The 19,436-nt window shown below is 34.9% G+C and overlaps 1 protein-coding gene and 1 pseudogene across 1 annotated transcript; one reads left to right on the top strand and one right to left on the bottom strand.

Annotated features, from left to right (window-relative positions):
• Positions 1 to 887: 887 nt before the first annotated feature.
• On the bottom strand, positions 888 to 6,439 carry LOC145947743 (uncharacterized). Its single transcript, XM_083057518.1, has 4 exons — positions 6,383 to 6,439; positions 1,540 to 1,779; positions 1,077 to 1,468; positions 888 to 912 (listed from the first exon to the last, which is right to left on the bottom strand). Exons 1-4 carry the CDS (start codon positions 6,437 to 6,439, stop codon positions 888 to 890), a joined length of 714 nt encoding a protein of 237 aa, XP_082913644.1.
• Positions 6,440 to 14,577: 8,138 nt separating this feature from the next.
• Positions 14,578 to 16,732, top strand: LOC145947744 (uncharacterized; annotated as a pseudogene).
• The last annotated feature ends 2,704 nt before the right edge of the window (positions 16,733 to 19,436 follow it).

Genomic DNA, 19,436 nt, shown 5'->3' on the forward strand with positions numbered 1-19,436 from the left:
AACCTGTGAGCGAATCCGGAGCGATCGCGTTAACGTCAAAGTTTGAAATGTCTTCGACCCATCGAAAATCGGCATAAGGCAATGGTTGACACATTGCCCATCCATACAAATTATTTACATCGAAGTACATAAGGTACGACGATGGTTTCGATGAATCATATGACTGCATGTACTTGTTATTAGCATGCGCGTATCTGTTGGAGCATTGACTTAGACCACCGCGTATACCCCGTTCAATAAACATAACCATGTCGATATCGGTAAGCAATTCAAACGTAATATTTGTATGTTTTAGCATCGCGTCCCATGTATACCCGGGAAGAGTATAATAATACGCAGGATCGAGTCCGTAACTCGCGATGCAAGTGTGGCGGAAATTTTCAAAAATATCTGCTAATAACAAGACATCAGTTTTTAAGTACAAATCGCTATATTCGCCAAGAGTTCGAAGGGAGAATCGATTCCAGACGTTCTCAGCGTGCGCGTAATCGCTCTCGGATACAGTGTCACCGGTTAAAGAACTGTAAAACGATTCGCGCGGCGGTAAACGCGTGTCCTGCAGCTTGTCCACGCAGTCAATGTACTCGTACGGAAAGACACCTTTTCGCGTCAATAATTCGAAATTGTGAGCGGATAATGCGGAAAAATTAAAACGTAAAATTTTTAACTTATTCTTATCGAGAAAAGATGCTAATTTGTCAAGACTAGCACTGAGAAATTTGTATGAATCGATGAATCGTAATTTTATGCAAGCTTTCCGATCTTTGTCATCGTCGTCGGTACTATTGACAGTCTTTGTAAATGAAATGTATTTTTCTTTTGTTATTGGAAGCACATCTACACGTCCTTCGTATGCGGTAGCTATTTCTTTTATGATAAAATGTGCATCATAACCGGATAGATTGTGGAAAACTACAGGAATGACATAAGAGTTTTTGTAATTTAGATTACAGTTTGAGTGTGCGGGACCCCTGTATCGCCCGGTCAAATGACAATGATCGCGTACTCGATTATCGTCCGGCGCAAACGGTTTTTCACAAATGTGACATTGCGTGGCGGTATGAAATTTTTCACACTCGTCTGATGTTAAATTTATCATGGGGACATTATTAGACAAAATACCCTTTATGCGATGCGCTAATTCCTCGAGTTTGTTGGCGAACCACGCGACACAATCGGCACCGCGATAAGATCGGTATGCGGATAATGTTTCATCGTACGAGCATTGCACATAGTATCCAACGCTAAATACCTCGTGATGTTGATAGTATGACACGTGTTCCGATGTCTTCCTCAGCACACACTCCAAGTCGGCATACACCATGAATGGAAGCCGCTCTTTTCTGTTGTAGTTGTCGAAGCCGAGCCACTTATCTTTATCGCTTGGTAACCGGATAGCGCAGTCGTTCATTTCTCCACAGTCTACCGTATGTGCCTGCAACTTGTCCTCTGATCCGAAATAATGCATCTGTGAAAAAAAAAATTACAATTTTATTTACAATTTTATTTACAATTATATATAATTTGCAATAAATATACGTACCGATCACAGATATATTTTTGACCATTGTGTTTGCTCAGAGTGAGTTGCGAGCTTACGAGGCGAGACAGATTTTTGATATACGCGAAATATCCAACGTTGTCGTCCTCCTCCTCCACGTACAGCAAATTCACATGTTTTTCTCTTTTCCGATCGGCGAGTCGTATTGGAAGAATTGATAATTCCTTCTTCCTCTCGATGCCGTAGACGTTGATTGAGATATCGTTTACATGTTCAAACTTTTTTATTTGATTCAATTATCGGAAACTCAATGTTTTGTAAATTTTACACCGTTGTATAGTGCGGATATGAAGATGTTCTCTCAGTATATTTTTCAGCGGGGTACAGAGCGGCCATCACTGACCACGCGAAACACGCATTATCCGTTGATCGCACATTAATTACCGCTCTCTTCGTCATAATTTCTCGCGGTAATTTAATATGACATCCTGCGCGCATAAGATTGCACTTGTTGACGTTGACCGTAAGATCATGGATTCGTGACAATGCCCATCCGCTATCACGTTCCTGAAACTCTTCGAGAGACGTCAATATGATTTCGATGACGTGCCGCTCATACCACTTGCGTAAATCGGACGTGCTAAAGAGTTCATAATTTCTCGTGTTAATACTTTTGTTGGCCCGCTTATCACCTGTCACAAACTCACCGTTGAACACTGTATTTACTTTTACACAGTTGTGTATTTTTATAACGTCTTGCACTTGCTCGAGTACTACACTACTAGCATCTTCCAAAAATTGTCGCGGTTCGATATAGTCTGCGTTAATCACCGCACCGGTCAGTATACGATTTTCAAACGCGATATCGATCTCTCGCCAAACGAGTCTTCTCGCGTTATTGTCGCCACTGTAATTACCACCACTGGATATAAATTGTCTCTGCAATCGAGTTTTTGCACCCTCGAGTCGCGCGATTCTAGCAACCAAAGATTGTCTATATCCAATCGAGAGTCGCGGACGCTTGACACGGCTGTTTTCTTCGAGCAGTTTGATAAATTCCTCGCAGCGCAGCGCCCATTCAAAATACTCGCCCAAGGTGGCGATTTGATGGGACCGCTCCAACAGGTCGCGTTCAGTCTGCTCGATGTTTTCCATTTTTCCACACTTTTTAAAATCACGTTCTATAGAGCACTTGCACCGGCTATACTTTTTTCGACCGACGTATCTGTGCGCTTGCAAATTACGTACTATGATTTGAAGTGGCAGCAGGCCTTATTATATTTCGTCTAATCATTTCTTCCCCTCTTCATGATTAACAGATTGTTTAATTACATATCAGAAAGGTGATCTCCCTTCATCGCGTTATCGCTTTTGACACAGAGCGGCCGGACATCGGCGCTCATTTTTGTTTATAAAAATTCAAGCGGCCGGACATCGGCGCTCCCTAAACAATGAGAAAGAATTCCGCTTAGGGGGAGGGGAAAGGTTCCGCAAAGGCTGCCGAATATCGGCGCGTAATGCAACACGGTCTTTTACCGCGAAAAAAAACACGTCCCGACGTGTTCATTGCGATAAGCGCGACCTCCCAAGATCCCCTTAGATGGAGGAGGGGAGGGGGAGGTACCGCGAGGGCGGCCGAATGCCGGCAAAATTATCGCAAAAGAATTCTTCCTAAACAATGAGGAAGAAACGTCACATATGGGCAGGGGAGGGGGAGGTACCGGAAAGTACCGCCAAAGCGCGTCGCCTTATGGGGGAGGGGTGGGGGAGGTATCGCGAGGGTGGCCGAATGTCGGCGCTCACTTTGCGGTGTTTTGTTTATAATAAAACATGTTAGATAATTCAAAGTAATACAATACGCTGTTTTGTTTATGAAAAACAATACGCGATAAGCGTCTCCCGCACAGCGATAAGCGCCCCCGCCCCGCGCGACGTCATCCCCCTCGCCTACAAGATCCCCCCGCCCCGCGTGACGTCATACCCCCTCGCTCCGGAGAACCTCCCCGCTCCGCGCCCCCCTCGGAGCCCCTTGGCTTAGAACTCTCCTTGTATTCCTACTAACGAAGAATAGGAAAAAAGAAATTAAAAATTCTAATAAAGTAAAAATTTGTTAATTAAATTTTAAAATAATGTTATAAAAATTAAAATTAAAATATAATATAAATAATATGTAATAATACCATATCTCTGATTAATATTTTTTGACAGAAATCAGCAGATAACTGTCAAAAATATTAATCGAGTTTAAAGTTATTATCTAACATATATTATATATTATGTTAATTTTTTATATCATATTATTATTTTAAAATTTAATTAGCAAATTTTCGTTTTATTAATATTATTTGATAGAATTCAGCTGAATAAAGCGTTAATTTGCTAATTAAATTTTAAGATAAAAATATGTTATAAGAATTAAAATAATAATGTTATAAATTATACTATAGACGTCTCGTTCTCTATGATTACTGGTAGTAGCGTCAGCTATGCTCAAATTCACAACGTTCAGAGTATTGAAAAATTGAATCGCGTATCCTGTGGATACCGCCTGTTTCTCTTCTTCTACATATTGTTTTGTTGTGCTCAATGATTCGCACGTCAAAAGAAAGTTTATTTAATAATATAATTATTAAAGTATCAATCACAATGAAGAAAGATAAGAAAAGAAAACGTTCTCGTTCACGTTCAAGGGAACGTAAAAGGAACTCTCAAGGAACTGAGGATAAACTGCAAAAAATGCAGTCTCAACTTGATAACCTTACTTAATGTCCTTTCCTAACTAGTTAAAAATAAAGAAAACTCTTCAAGAAGTACCAAATGATAAAATTACTGATTGTTCAGGTAAAAAAAAAAAAAGTGTTTATTCCATACGAATGATTCACTTTAAAATAAAAGGTACTTATTCCACACGAATAACGCACTCCTAATAAAGGTATACAAACATTGATCACTGAACTTTAAAATTCCTGCAGAATAGTTCCATACGAACGCTGCAATGACAATTCCTTTTTCTCTAAAGAAGGTTTGTATATAGTATTGTTCTTTCACTTTCAGAGAGAAATCTTTCCGATAAGGAAAGTGTTCATGAGGAAATACATGATCTGACGGATCTTGTTACTGATGTCTCTGAACTTAGGGAGGCTGAGGTTATATCCTCTAAAAATGCGGATAAAACAGAAGCGGCAGATGATTCTATCATCGATGATGAAATCTTACAAATATTGGAGAAGATCCCAATGCTATACCACTGTTACATCCTGTGGACTCCACGATTCTTTTCTTTCAAAGAACGCAGGGCGATGATTGAAAAATCACAGGCGTGGGAATAAGACTATGATCTGGCAGGCGAAGCAGCTGACCGGAGACGGTTAATCGTAAAAATAAAAAAAAGAGATATATACATACCAGATGTAACTCGCGGTGTCCGAAATTCTTGCTTTGACTAGTTGACAACTCGCGCTTGAAAAGCAATAACAATTTTTCTTTTAAAGGAAAATTTTACTTAAAAAATAATAAAACTTTTTAGAAGGAAATCTCCACTTGAAAATCAATAAAAATTTAGAAGAAAACTTCCACTTGAAAACGAATAAAATTTTACCAGACTAACAACGATAACCGAATCCAAACAAATGCCGCCTGACAGATCACCGAGATAATCTCGAGAGGATAATAAAAATATAAACCTCAACAAATTCTCCATTGATCAAAACCTAGGGCCCTAAACAAAAGCCCTGACCAATCCCGGTAAACTTTTAAAGTCAAGAGACGCCTCCGGGACTGAAAGGGCATTATTGAAAAATTTCCTATTCGTCAGGAAATATTAACAAACTAACGGGAAGGAGGAGCAAGAAGGTATATATACCCGCGACATCTCTCAGAGAATCTCAATCTTTTTTTCAAACCTACGCACGCGAATCATTCGCGAAAAGTTATACCACTATCCTTCGAGTCCGTAAATTGTTCGAATCTCTAACTCGTGAGCATTCGTAGTGACACTTGTGAGATCATTGTGTGCTCAGTGCTCACCGATTACGACAATTTTCGCGAGTGAACAATCGTGAGTGGAACACCATCCTCACGGAGGAGTCCTTAGCCAGATTCACACCTGGGATAATCAGAATAGCTAACACCTACCTACGCACTCAATAAGTAGTAAGTGACCCTCTTAAATTCCTAATTTTATATTTTTTTTATTTCTTTATTTTAAAAGGAATAACTCTCGGATCTTTCAATTATTCATTTATCTAATTTTAAGCGCAATCATTTACTTCTCTGAAAATTATCTTAGAATCTCATTAACTCTCCTCTTTTTCCTTCCTAAAAATCACTCAGATTCTTTGCGTTAGCGAAGTAATTCGTGATTTTTCCCCTTTCTCAATATCACTCAGGATTCTTTGTGTTAGCGAAGTAATCCGTGATTTCTCCCCTTTCCCAAAATCACTCAGGATTCTTGGTGTTAGCGAAGTAATCCGTGATTTTTCCCCTTTCTCAAAATCACTCAGGATTCGTTGCGTAGCGAAGTAATTCGTGATTTTTCCCCTTTCTCAAAATCACTCAGGATTCTTTGCGTAGCGAAGTAATTCGTGATTTTTCCCCTTTCTCAAAATCACTCAAGATTCTTTGCGTTAGTAAAGTAATCCGTGAGTTCTTTTCCCCACCTCTCTTCTCTTCAACTTTATTTAATTTAAAGAACAGAGAAATAAATGAGGAAACATTTATATAAAAATGTTTTTCATTATCCCTTGATCTAAGAATTTCCGAGAAATATTCTTGATAAATCCGCCTTATCAATTATTCCTTATTTCGTTCGTTCCCATAGTGAACGACCTCCGCAAACGACCCTCGCGAGCGGCAGCTAAATCAGCGCGAAACCGTCGAAACCGTCGGTTGAGGCGAGAATTGGCTCGGGCTACTGCGGGACTGCGCGACGATCTCCATCTAACTCGCGAGACACTAGAAAGATGGACTCAGGAGCACACTTGGGCTGCGTTCGGAAACGTCACACTCGGTGTGATTTCGTGATTCCAGTGGAGAAGAGGAGGGGATACGGTGTGTCCTTAGGTGTGGAGTGTTTCCGAACGGTTTTGTGTGTGTAAAAATGGAAAATCATCGACGAAATGCTATTGTTGCAATCGGTGTAGCGGCTGGACAAAATTTATTGACAACAATAATCGAGAAATTTCTTCATGAGGAAGATAGTGATGACGAATGTGATCATTTGAATCAGGAGGCAAATTTGCTGGAAGCACGGATCCGTATTCAGAACGATTTAAGAAAAGTCACGAGAATCAAAGATTATGTTGCCACAACAATACGTGACTACTCAGGAAGGCAGTTTAAAGAACATTTTCGAATGAGTAGGACAACATACGAAAATTTAGAACAAACATTAAGACCTTATTTAATAAGAACTGCAGAAACTGGAAGACCAACTTTAAATGTGCGCACTCAATTATTAGCAGTCCTCTGGTTGCTTGCAACTCCTGATTCATTTAGATAAATAAATAGATGTCAAATACACACCATAGTTTTTGTATTACGAAGAGAAAAGAAGTTAATAATTTTTTTTATTTTGTCTAGATCTGTGTCGGACCGCTTTGATATCAGTAAATCAATGTTGCACCAATGCCATGAGAAGAATTGTGGCAGCTTTAAATGATTTAGCCGATCGATTTATTAAATGGCCTGTCAATGATCAATTAATGGAAGTGAAACGTAAGTTTTCAGAGATTGGCTCTCTTCCAGATGTAATTGGGGCAATCGATGGATGTCACATTCCCATCCCAGCACCTAAAGTAAGTTATTTATAACAATTCATGAAAAGCACAAAAATATTCTTTAAATCTTGCATTTTATGATGTATATATAGGTTCACCCCGTATTTTATCGAACGAGGAAGAAGGAGTATGCACTTACGCTACATGCTGTGTGTGATGCAAATCTAGTATTCATTGATTGCTTTGTCGGATTTGCTGGATCAGTCCATGATGCAAGAGTTTTTAGCAATTCCGATATCTGGCACGCAGTAATAGCAAACAAAAATGCCTTTTTTCCTCAACATGAATATATTATAGGCGATAAGGCATATCCAGTATTATCATAGTGTTTAGCTCCATATATCAATAGAGGCAATTTGACCGAGGTAATTGTAGTTTCGAAAATTAAATCTCTTTATTCTTCTTATAATTGTGTAAACAGAATAAAGAGATAAAATATATAAATAAACACTAAGAATATAAAGGCTCGATATATATCAAATATAAATCGGGAATAGATAGGCTATTCGAGCCGTACGCGGATGTCGGTGCGTCGATTCCAACGAAAATTAATTTTTCGTTGGAATTAACTAATTGTGCACGGGGCACACATTTTGCTTGGTACACCGCCAAGACTTTATTAAGGAACAATCTCAATTCGAGATTTTTAATTCCAAAGATCCCCTCTAACCCCCCTACAGAATTATAGGCGAGAAAAATATAGATCCGAAAGTCGCTGAATCGGGAATCGAACCCGAGACCTTTCGCTTGCCGGGCGACTGCTCTCACCATCTGAGCTATTCAGACCCTTCGACTCTATATTTTTCTCTGCCTTGATAAATAACTATTTGTAAATAACACCTTTTTCAGCCGGCGTGAATTAAACACTAAGAATATAAAGGCTCGATATATATCAAATATAAATCGGGAATAGATAGGCTATTCGAGCCGTACGCGGATGTCGGTGCGTCGATTCCAACGATTTCTCGCCTATAATTCTGTAGAGGTGTTAGAGGAGATCTTTGGAATTAAAAATCTCGAATTGAGATTGTTCCTTAATAAAGTCTTGGCGGTGTACCAAGCAAAATGTGTGCCCCGTGCACAATTAGTTAATTCCAACGAAAAATTAATTTTCGTTGAAATCGACGCACCGACATCCGCGTACGGCTCGAATAGCCTATCTATTCCCGATTTATATATAAATAAATAAAAATAAATAATAAATAAATTGCTTACTCTACTTCTGCATATAGCAGAAACTTCTTTTAAGTTTGTAATACATTACTTTAACTGAATCTTCTTTTTTTTCTTTACAAATACAAAATAATTTTAATCAGCATTTATCAAAAATGAGGCAGGTAATTGAAAGAGCTTTCGCTCTCCTTAAAGGGAGATTTCGACGGTTGAAATACCTACATATGAGTTGCGCCGATCTGATACCTTATGTCATCTTAGCATGTTGTGTGCTTCACAACGTTTGCCTTCAAGATTGTAATGATTTAAATATAGATGATTTAATATGCGACGGTATGGAACAGAATGATGATAACAATGGTGATAATGCGAACATCATTTTCCCTGATCGATTACCGAATGACGAAAGAGGATTGACTCGTCGCGATTATATAGCAACTCTTGTAGTACACATTGCATCATAAGGCTGTTAATATAAATAAGAAGATCGAAAGGTTTAGAGTACCGTGTCATTCTTGCTGTGCAATTAGGAATTCCTAATTAATTATTATTAATTATATTTAATTATATTGTATATTTATTTATTATTAGTTAATTATTGATAATTATTAATTATATTATTAATTAATTATTATTTCTTAATTATTATATTAATTATTATTAGTTAATGTTTCATTTTAATAACAGTGGAGCCAATATCAGACTTACAGAATTAGACAAACAAGTAGAATCTAATATTATTATAATTATTTAAGACTTGTGCTATACAACAATATGGTTGTTATTTGAGTCGAAAAAACTAAAAACATACCATTGCTCTATGTACTACAGTATTGTACAAAGATAAGAATAATGTTAAGGCTTTGTTTGATAATAAGAAATAAAGTATATTTATATTATAAATAGAAAAATATGCATTTTATTTCTATCAACAATAACGTTATCTTAACTATACTAATATTTAATTGCATATTTATATTGCATATATTTATATAAAAATAATAACATTAAATTAAAGTGTTACTTATTTTTATTACAATATTAATATACAATGACTAAAAAACAAAAGTGCTGCAAGTATATGTGATTTTCTTTTTTTTATATTAAATAAATAGAACAAATTAAAATGTTAAATAATAAATAAGAATTAATAATATATATAACTATATATGAGTAAAATAAAATCCCAGTTTTCTTTTTAACATTTCTTTTAAACACTTAACTAATATTAATTACTAAGACTAATATTAACTACTAATATTAACTACTAAGAGAAACTACTAAGACTAAATAAACTATTAATAAAATAAAACATTAACAAAATAGAACACTTAATATTATATAAACTTTACGAACCAATAATATTATAATATGTCAAAAGATCACAAGAAATTTCATTGGTAAATATATATATATATACTTATATATATTAGCAATCTTTGTCACAGCCTTTTGTCACTCATATGCCGACTATAGAACGGATTGTTATAATCCATTCGAAATTTTTGTGAATGTTTTCTAAAGCATTCTACATTTAGCTTAAACATCAAAATATCTTGTCATATTTTACACAAGATGGTTAAACTAAACGTAGAATGCTTTAGAAAACATTTAAAAAACTAGAAAATCAAGGGAAAGTTAATCACAATTTGTTGATTAGCTTTCCCATCATTTCTTTGTACGCTTCAATCGCGGCTTCTGCTACTATTTCTTTGTGACGCTGTTCCTTTGCTTCCTCTCGAATTTTAGCATCTGTAAGAAGAGCAGCGGACCAGTCTTTGAATTCTCGTTGAATTCTGCTCATCTTTTTCTTCGGAGGAGAAATTTTTTATTTGAACCCGATAAGCCACTTTCATTTTCGTCTTCATCTTTTTCATCTTCTGTGGCCATTCTCTTCTTGTTGAGATTGGATGCAAGAGCAATGGGTTTAATACACGGCATCTCACCCAACACTTCTTCCAATTCCTCATAAAATTTACTCATTTATGGGTCATTTCCAGATTTATTGTTGTGGTCTTTTGTCTCTGTATATTTTCGTTTAATATCTTTCAATTTATTTTCACATTGAATGGCCGTTTTCTTTTTCCACTCTTTTGGTTTGGTCTTATTTAATTTACTAGAACACTACAAAGCGCGCGCTTCGCGCGCGCCATTTATTTCCTTCAACTATACAATATAAGCTGCGGTCGAGAATGTGCTACTAATATGGAACAAAGATAGAATGATGTTTCGAATTATTCGTAGCGCATTCTCGATCCACAGCTTGTACGTTAATTACATATTATACAACAATTATAATATTTATCTTTTGGGAACACTTAATCACACACATCAAATATATAAATAGAAATATAGGCTCGAAAATGTGCTGCAAATAATTCGAAACATTATTTTATCTTTGTTCTTTTGTAATGTAGAGGAAATATAGAATCATGTTTCGAATTATTCGTAGCATTCGTAGCATTCGCGCATTCTCGACCGCAGCCTATATATTATATATACTATTTAGATATTTGATATGTGCGATTAAGACACCCTGTACATACGTATAGAAAAAAAACATACAAAGTCAAATGTCATACCGATCGCTTTGATTGAAAAATCGTTAATTATATCTTTTTAACTCATGATTTCTTACTGGGTATTTATTAAAGAAAATATAAATTTAAAAAAAAAATCTGTATTATAATAATATATAAATATATTTATAATATTTACCATAATATTTATCGTAAATATTTTCTGATATTTAAGATAAATATTTATGATCTATTGAATCTAAGACTCCAAAAACATTTATAAAATATTTATAATAAATATTTATAAAATATTAAAATAATTACTATAAATATTCTATAAATATTTTATAAATATGCTGTACTGTCTAGGATTTTAAATAATACAAATATATAACTGCTATGTAACTCGTTATAATATGCATATTAAATGTAACGTACACGTTAGTTGTTATTTCCCACTCATTGATGTAACATTTGTAATATGTAACATATGTTATATTGTAGTTATATTGTAATTTTATATTCCAACTAAAAAAATTTGATTATCTTCGGCATCCTACAATATCGATGCTATCTGGGATCTATAATTACAATATAATTAAAATATAACAATATATGTTATATTACAAATGTTATATCTATGAGTGGGAAGTTACAACTAACGTGTACGTTACATGTAACATGCACGTTATATAGTATATATATAGCATTATATACATGTTACATAGCAGTTATATTTTGTGTTTGCTGGGATGCGTTGTTAAACGTACTTTTTTGTTCTCTTCCCTTTTCTCTTTCTTATTCTCCTTTCTCTCTATCTTCTTTTCTCTTTTTCTACCTCTCTCTCTCTCTCTCTCACTCTCTCTCTCTCTTTTTCTCTCCTTTTCCTTCTTTTTCTGTCTTTCCTCTTAATGGCTTGACAACTGATAAATTAAGAGATATTATTAACATTGTATATAAATATTATTAAGTATATATGAGATATATTATAATATATAGTATATATATATTGTATATATACTACCCAGACAGCACACAATATTTATGATAAAGATTCATAAATATTTATGAATATATATTTTTTCAAATATTATATAAATATTTTAAAAATATTTTATAAAAACCTTTATTTAACATATTATTAAAACATAGATTAAATATTTCATATAATATTTATCGTATGTAAAGATAAATATTATGATAAATATTTATAAAATATTAAAATATTTATTATAAATATTCTATAAATATTTTACAAATATGCTGTGCTGTCTGGGTATATATTAAAATGTATAGTAGTACACATATAATTACACAGGCAGACACACACACACACACACACACACACACACACACACACACATACGCACGCACGAACGCACACACACACGCACACACACGCGCGCGCGCGCACGCACGCATGCATATATACATGTATATATACAAATCTATTTGTTACTTTAGGTTACGTTCCAAAACGTCCTCTTCGAGGGAAATTTTACTTAAAAACTATAGTACACACACACGTTACGTACATTATTGATTATCAGTAAAATTTTCCTCGAAGAGGACGTATTGAAACATAACCTTAATTACTTTTTTATTCGTCTCTTCTTCCTCTTTTTTCTTTCTATTTCTCTCTCCACTTCTCTCTCTTTCTTTTCTTCTTCTTCTTCCTTTTCTTTCTTCTTGTCTTTCTTTTTCTCTTTCTTATTCTCCTTTCTCTCTATCTTCTTTTCTCTTTTTCTACCTCTCTCTCTCTCTCTCTCTCTCTCTCTCTCTCTCTCTCTCTCTTTTTCTCTCCTTTTCCTTCTTTTTCTGTCTTTCCTCTTAATGGCTTGACAACTGATAAATTAAGAAATATTATTCACATTGTATATAAATATTATTAAGTATATATTAGAGATATATTATAATATATAGTATATATATATTGTATATATACTACCCAGACAGCACACAATATTTATGATAAAGATTCATAAATATTTATGATTTATAACATATTATTAAAACAGATTAAATATTTCATATAATATTTATGGTATGTAAAGATAAATATTATGATAAATATTTATAAAATATTAAAATATTTATTATAAATATTCTATAAATATTTTACAAATATGCTGTGCTGTCTGGGTATATATTATAATGTATAGTAGTACACATATAATTACACAGGCAGACACACACACACACACACACACACACGCACGCACGCACGCACACACACACACACACACGCACGCGCACACGCACACACGCACGCACGCACGCATATATACACGTATATATACAAAATTATTTGTCACTTTAGGTTACGTTCCAAAACGTCCTCTTCGAGAGAAATTTTACTTAAAAGCTATGGTACACACACACGTTACGTATATTATTGATTATCAGTAAAATTTTCCTCGAAGAGGACGTATTGGAACGTAACCTTAATTACTTTTTTATCTCTTCGTCTCTACGTCTCTTCTTCCTCTTTTCTCTTTCTCTATTTCTCTCTCCACTTCTCTCTCTCTCTTTTCTTCTTCTTCTTCTTCTTCTTCCTTTTCTTTCTTCTCGACAACTGGCTAATTAATACAATATAAACTGATTATATAAATATAAAATAATATACGTATTTTATATACGTATAATATTGTATACGTATATAAATATATAAATATATAATATAAATATATATATTAATATATATATAATAATATAAATATATAATTATTATTTACCTTATTCTTCTTAAAACTTCCTGCACAATTTACACACTTTTAATATTATAACCAATTTTGACTTGAAACTGTCAAAATAATCTTGACGATCAAACACTACGAAGCATGATCAGCAAAAGAACCAATCAGTACCGCGGATTAAAGGTAACAATACTTCGATACATTCGAGAATAAATAACATGCCTTTTTTAGAAAAGGATCACAGATTAGTGCCCACACATCCCGACTCTTCATGTTTTTAAAATAACTTTAGTGTTCATGCCACAGATGAATGAGGCATCTTACTTCATTGTCATCTTTCCAGCATGCATTTGATGATACTAAAAATTACGTTGACATAAATATTTCTTAAATTCGCTAAAATATTTATTTCATGTTTTATTAAAATATATTGAAGAAGCAAAAAAACATTTACCTGTAGATTGTGTGGATTCAACTGTGCCTGTATTAGTTGATACTTGTGTGGATTCAACTGTGGAGTTAGTTGAGCCTGTATTAATTAAGACTGTTTCGCTGGCATTTTTATTCATAGGTGACAAATCCTCCTCTTCGACAAATTTCAAATCAAAAAAATTCATAACTTTTTCACTTAGAGGCAAAGTGAAAATACTGTTATCTGTAAACAAATACAAAATCTTCAGAATATATTAAAGCACAAAATGTGAAAAAGCGAACTTTACAATTTCTATTCTTATGATTTTGTTATGAATTCTAATGTAATAACTCACCTTGTACATCGTGAAGAAATAAATTCCCGTTGGAATCAAATAATGGAACATTATTATTCATCACGGTTTGATGCCGTCCTTTTATCAAAGAAATATTTGGCTGATACATTCTTGCTTTCGACATTATAAACAGAAACAGAGGTTATGTGTTTCAGTTAGTAATAGAAATATATTGTAAACACACCGAGTCCCACCGACTTCCCCTTGTATTTCGGCGAGTGGTTTGGTGGCACACCAGTGTGATTCCCTCTATCCCCGAAGGCACCCGAATACACACCGAAGGTTTCCGAACGGGTGGTGTGAATTCGTGTGCACACGAGTGGCGTTTCCGAACGTAGCCTAGCATATCTAATAACTTTTCGAATACCACATTTAATATAAACACACCCATATCTCCCTATCAACCAGCACCTTCCCCATTTCCAATCCGGAAATCCAAGAACCTCCACGAATCCTTTCCCCCTCCCCTCTCGAACTAACAGAAGGAGACTCCCGATTTCCGTTCCCTTCTTATTCTCCCGTACCACCCGCTAAATTTCAGCGCATTCCTTCCCCCTTTTTCCAGGCTCCACCTGAGTCCCCCGCTGAGTTTCAGCGGAGTCCCTCTCCCTTCTTTCGCGATTCACCCGAGTCACCCGACGAATCTCAGCGGATCTCATCCCCGCTCCCCCCTTGTTTCTCCGAACCACCGAGGTCCCCTTCCCCAGCTCCTTCCACTATCATCCTCGGGGATTCTCCTCCTCCCTCAACTACTTCCTTCGAAGCTCAGGAAGAAACCAAAGAACTCACGGAAGAAGAGTTCCGAGACTGGTTAATTGACCAGTTACCAGAATTAGCAGATGTCCCCGAGGACTCTTTCGTAATCGGACCGGGCCCAGTAGAATATGAGGCCCTGCGTCTTGCTTTAATCGACGCTCCTATAGATGGGATAATCCCTTGGTATTTTCCTGGGCTCAATCGTCCACTAGGTGTCCCCGTTCAGCTCCTATTAAGGTCCTATCCCCGCTCCACTATCGAATTCCTCTCGTAAAACCCGTGGAACACATATATACACACACACACACGCATATGTACACGCATAGATATCCATGTAAGATAAAAATAATTGTATCAGCCAATCGAGACCTTAGAATAGTCAACACAAAACACTTTCCCTCGTTGTCTCGATTGACGCCCTCCGTACTAATGTATCACCCGCGACCCATACACATACACTCACACTTTCATTAGCAACTAAGTCCGTCGATTATATTATTATGTATATAATCTCTTTCGTCACTATATTAGGAATAAACTTATAAATTTCAACACAAATGATTTTCATTTATTAACAAGTCCGTTCCCACTCATTCCCGTAAACCGAGATTGCACAAGGTCCCTGCGCAAAAGAGATTAAATTCTCTTGCCGAAAAGGGACCACCGAGCGAACGGCCCTTTAAATAGAGTAAGAGCGACCCTTGCGGTCGTTGACCTATTTGGGCCCAGACGTTCGTTCGGGTCGAACAGACGGATAGTCTGCCGTCGTTCGAAGATAAATTTAGTTACGTCCTTCCTTTCGACTCTTCCTTCCTTGAGTCTGGACATAACACCACTAAATGCTGTAAAATTTCATACTAAAATTAAGAACAGATGGAAAGCCTGGATGACAGGAGGTTTACCAGAAGATACGAGAAAGACATTACTAAAAAAGTATCCACGTAATGTAGAATTGTACGCTGATCCCCCAAAGGTTAACTTAGAGATTGCGGCAGTATTATCAGAAATTACCAAGGAAAGAGACCAACATTTTGTCGAAACTCAACAATGCGTTGGCTCATCTATTGTCGCTCTTGGAGGAGCAGTATCGCTATTATTACATGACTCAGAGGAAGGAGTTGATCAAATGAAACTCATTGAGTATATATGTGATGCAGGAAAATTATTATCTGATGTGTTTCATCAACAATCGACGGCCAGAAAATCTTTCATCACACCGGTAATGAAAAAGAGCGTTAAACCTTTAATTGATTCAATGAAGTCTGATGAATAGCTCTATGGACAAAAATTTGCTGAACAAATAAAAGAAGCAAAAACGGTCGAAAAGGCTTGTGGTGGTTTAAAAGCGCAAGATAAATCAAGTAAAAAACTATTCCAACGCTCGCATTTCCAGGGAAACTGGAGGAGCCCGTCTGTCAAATTCAGACAGACGGGGACATATTACAGGAAACAACCCTTTCGCTTCAAACCGAGGACTCAGTATCGAACGAAATCCTCGAGTCGAGACAACAACCGATCGTCGAAGGAAACATCGAAGAAATAAAAATGGTATGCAGGCAGACTTCGTTATTTCTTTGACAAATGGAGAAAATTAACGACAGACAGTCATATATTAAATACCATTAATGGTTACGAAATTCCTTTTTGTAAACCCCCTCGGCAATTTCATCCCCCTGAGCAGAGAAAATGGTCAAATGATGAATTTAAAATATTAGATTCAGAAATTAAAAAGCTCTTAGAGAAAAATGCTATAGAAAAATGTAAAATGAGTAAAAATCAATTCCTTTCTTCTTTCTTTTTAATTCCTAAACTTGATGGTACAAAAAGGTTCATTTTAAATTTAAAAAATCTAAATAAATTTATTGATCCACTTCATTTTAAAATGGAGGATTTACGATCTGCAAAGAATCTAATATTTCCTAAAGCGTTTATGGCTTTCCTTGACCTCAAAGACGCATATTTTTTAATCCCAGTTCACGAAAATTCTAGGAAATATCTGAGATTTTCTTTCAAAGGACAGATTTATCAATTTACTTGTTTACCTTTTGATTTAAATACATGTCCATTTTTACGAAGATCATGAAACCGACCATAATGTCTTGAGAAATCGAGGTTTCTTGTCGATAATATATCTAGATGATATTTTTTGCATTGGCAAAAGTTTTAGACTTTGTAAAAAGAGTATTTTAGAGTCAAGACATCTTTTAGAAGAACTCGGGTTCATATTAAATACGGAAAAAAGTTGTTTAATTCCGTCTCAAAGATGTAAATTTCTAGGTTTTATTTTTGATTCAATTAAGTACACTATTGAATTACCAGATAAAAAGAAAGAGAACTTAAAGAACTTAATTTCAAAATTTATTATTGGTAAATCTTATAAGATTCGAGATTTTGCAGTTCTTCTTGGAGTACTTAATTCATGTTGTCCCGCGTTAGCATATGGTTTTGTTCATTGTAAGAGATTAGAGCGAGAAAAATTTCTTGCATTAATTGCGTCTGATGACGATTATGATAGAAACATGATTATAAAATCTAAATTAAGTAAGGATTTAAATTGGTGGAAATTTAATAATCAAATAGGAATAAATCCTATTAGAACAACTAAATATGCTTTAGAAATTTCATCTGATGCCTCCTTAACAGGTTGGGGTGCAAATTGTGATGGGGAATCGGCAAACGGATGGTGGAATAAAAAAGAAAAACAATGTCATATTAATTATTTAGAACTTTTAGCTGCTTTTTTGGCCTTAAAATGTTTGGTGGTAAATTTACATGATTGTGAAATCTTACTAAGGTTAGATAATACTACAGCAATAACATATGTAAATAAAGCAGGGGGAATTCAATTCCCAGTTCTTACAAATTTAGCGCGTCAAATTTGGGATTGGTGTGAGAATAAAAGAATTTGGGTATTTGCTTCTTATATACCTTCAAAACAGAATATCTCTGCTGATGCTGCTTCTCGAATCACAAATATAGACACAGAATGGGAGTTGTGTAATGAGATGTTTGAAAGAATTGTTAAAAAATTTGGTTTTTTTACTATTGATTTATTTGCATCACATTCAAACAAAAAAGTTAAAAACTTTTGTTCAAGGTTTCCTAATCCAGACGTATTTAAAGTAGATGCTTTTACTGTTTCAAAATGAAAAATCATATGCTTTTCCTCCGTTTGCTCTAATATTACCAACTTTAAAAAAATTTATTACTGACAAAGCTGAGGGAGTAATAGTTGTGCCAAACTGGTCCACTCAACCCTGGTATCCTTTATTCAATTCTCTGCTCAGAGGATCACCAATTGTTTTTAATCCAAGTAAAAAGTTATTATGGTCTCCTTGCAGAGAAATAATACACCCACTAGCAAAAACACTTTCCCTGGTGGCAGAAAGGTTATCTGGGAAGCATTTTTAAAAAAAAGTATAATCGATGAAGCAATTGAGATCATGCTTAACTCTATATCAGATTCTACGATGAAGCAATATGAATGTTCTTTGAAACAATGGTGGTTTTTTACACAAGAGAAAAAATATAATTTTTTCGATACAGACAGGAATAAACTTATAGAATTTCTTACTCAACGTTTTCTTAATGGTGCCAAATATGGAACTTTAAATTCAGATAGAGCAGCTATAGCTTTTATTACGTCGCGTAATATTTCTGAAGTCAAATTGGTAACGTTTTATGCGCGGCACTTTTAAAAAACGTCCTACTCGTTCTAAATATTCCACCACATGGGATACTGATCCAGTTCTTTATTACATAGAGTCCTTATCTTCTACAGAACATTTAAAAATGAAAGATCTTGCTGAAAAAACAGCAACATTACTGATGCTTGCTACGGCTCAAAGATTACAAACTTTGGCATTGATCAATATAGACAATATTAAGATAACTAAATCAGGAATTCAAATTAAGATACATGAAATTATTAAAACATCTAGGCTGGGAGCTTGTCAACCTAATTTAATATTACCATTTTTTAAGTCTAAAAGGAAATTATGTGTAGCTCAAACTCTCTTAGATTATATTAAATATACAAAAGAGTTAAGAGGTATTCATAAAAATTTATTTGTCTCAACTGTTAAACCTCATAAACCAGTTAATGCTCAAACTTTAGGACATTGGATAAAATCTTTACTTAAGAAATCAGGCATTAACACTGAAGAATTCACTGCATACAGTACCAAACATGCAGCTGTTTCTAAAGCCAGTAGAAATGGTATAGACATTGATACAATAAGACGAAC

This window comes from Prenolepis imparis, unplaced genomic scaffold (genome assembly GCF_030444845.1).
Source record: "Prenolepis imparis isolate NDT839.2.m4 unplaced genomic scaffold, iyPreImpa1.0 SCAF_134, whole genome shotgun sequence".
NCBI classification, from domain to species: Eukaryota; Metazoa; Arthropoda; class Insecta; order Hymenoptera; family Formicidae; genus Prenolepis; species Prenolepis imparis.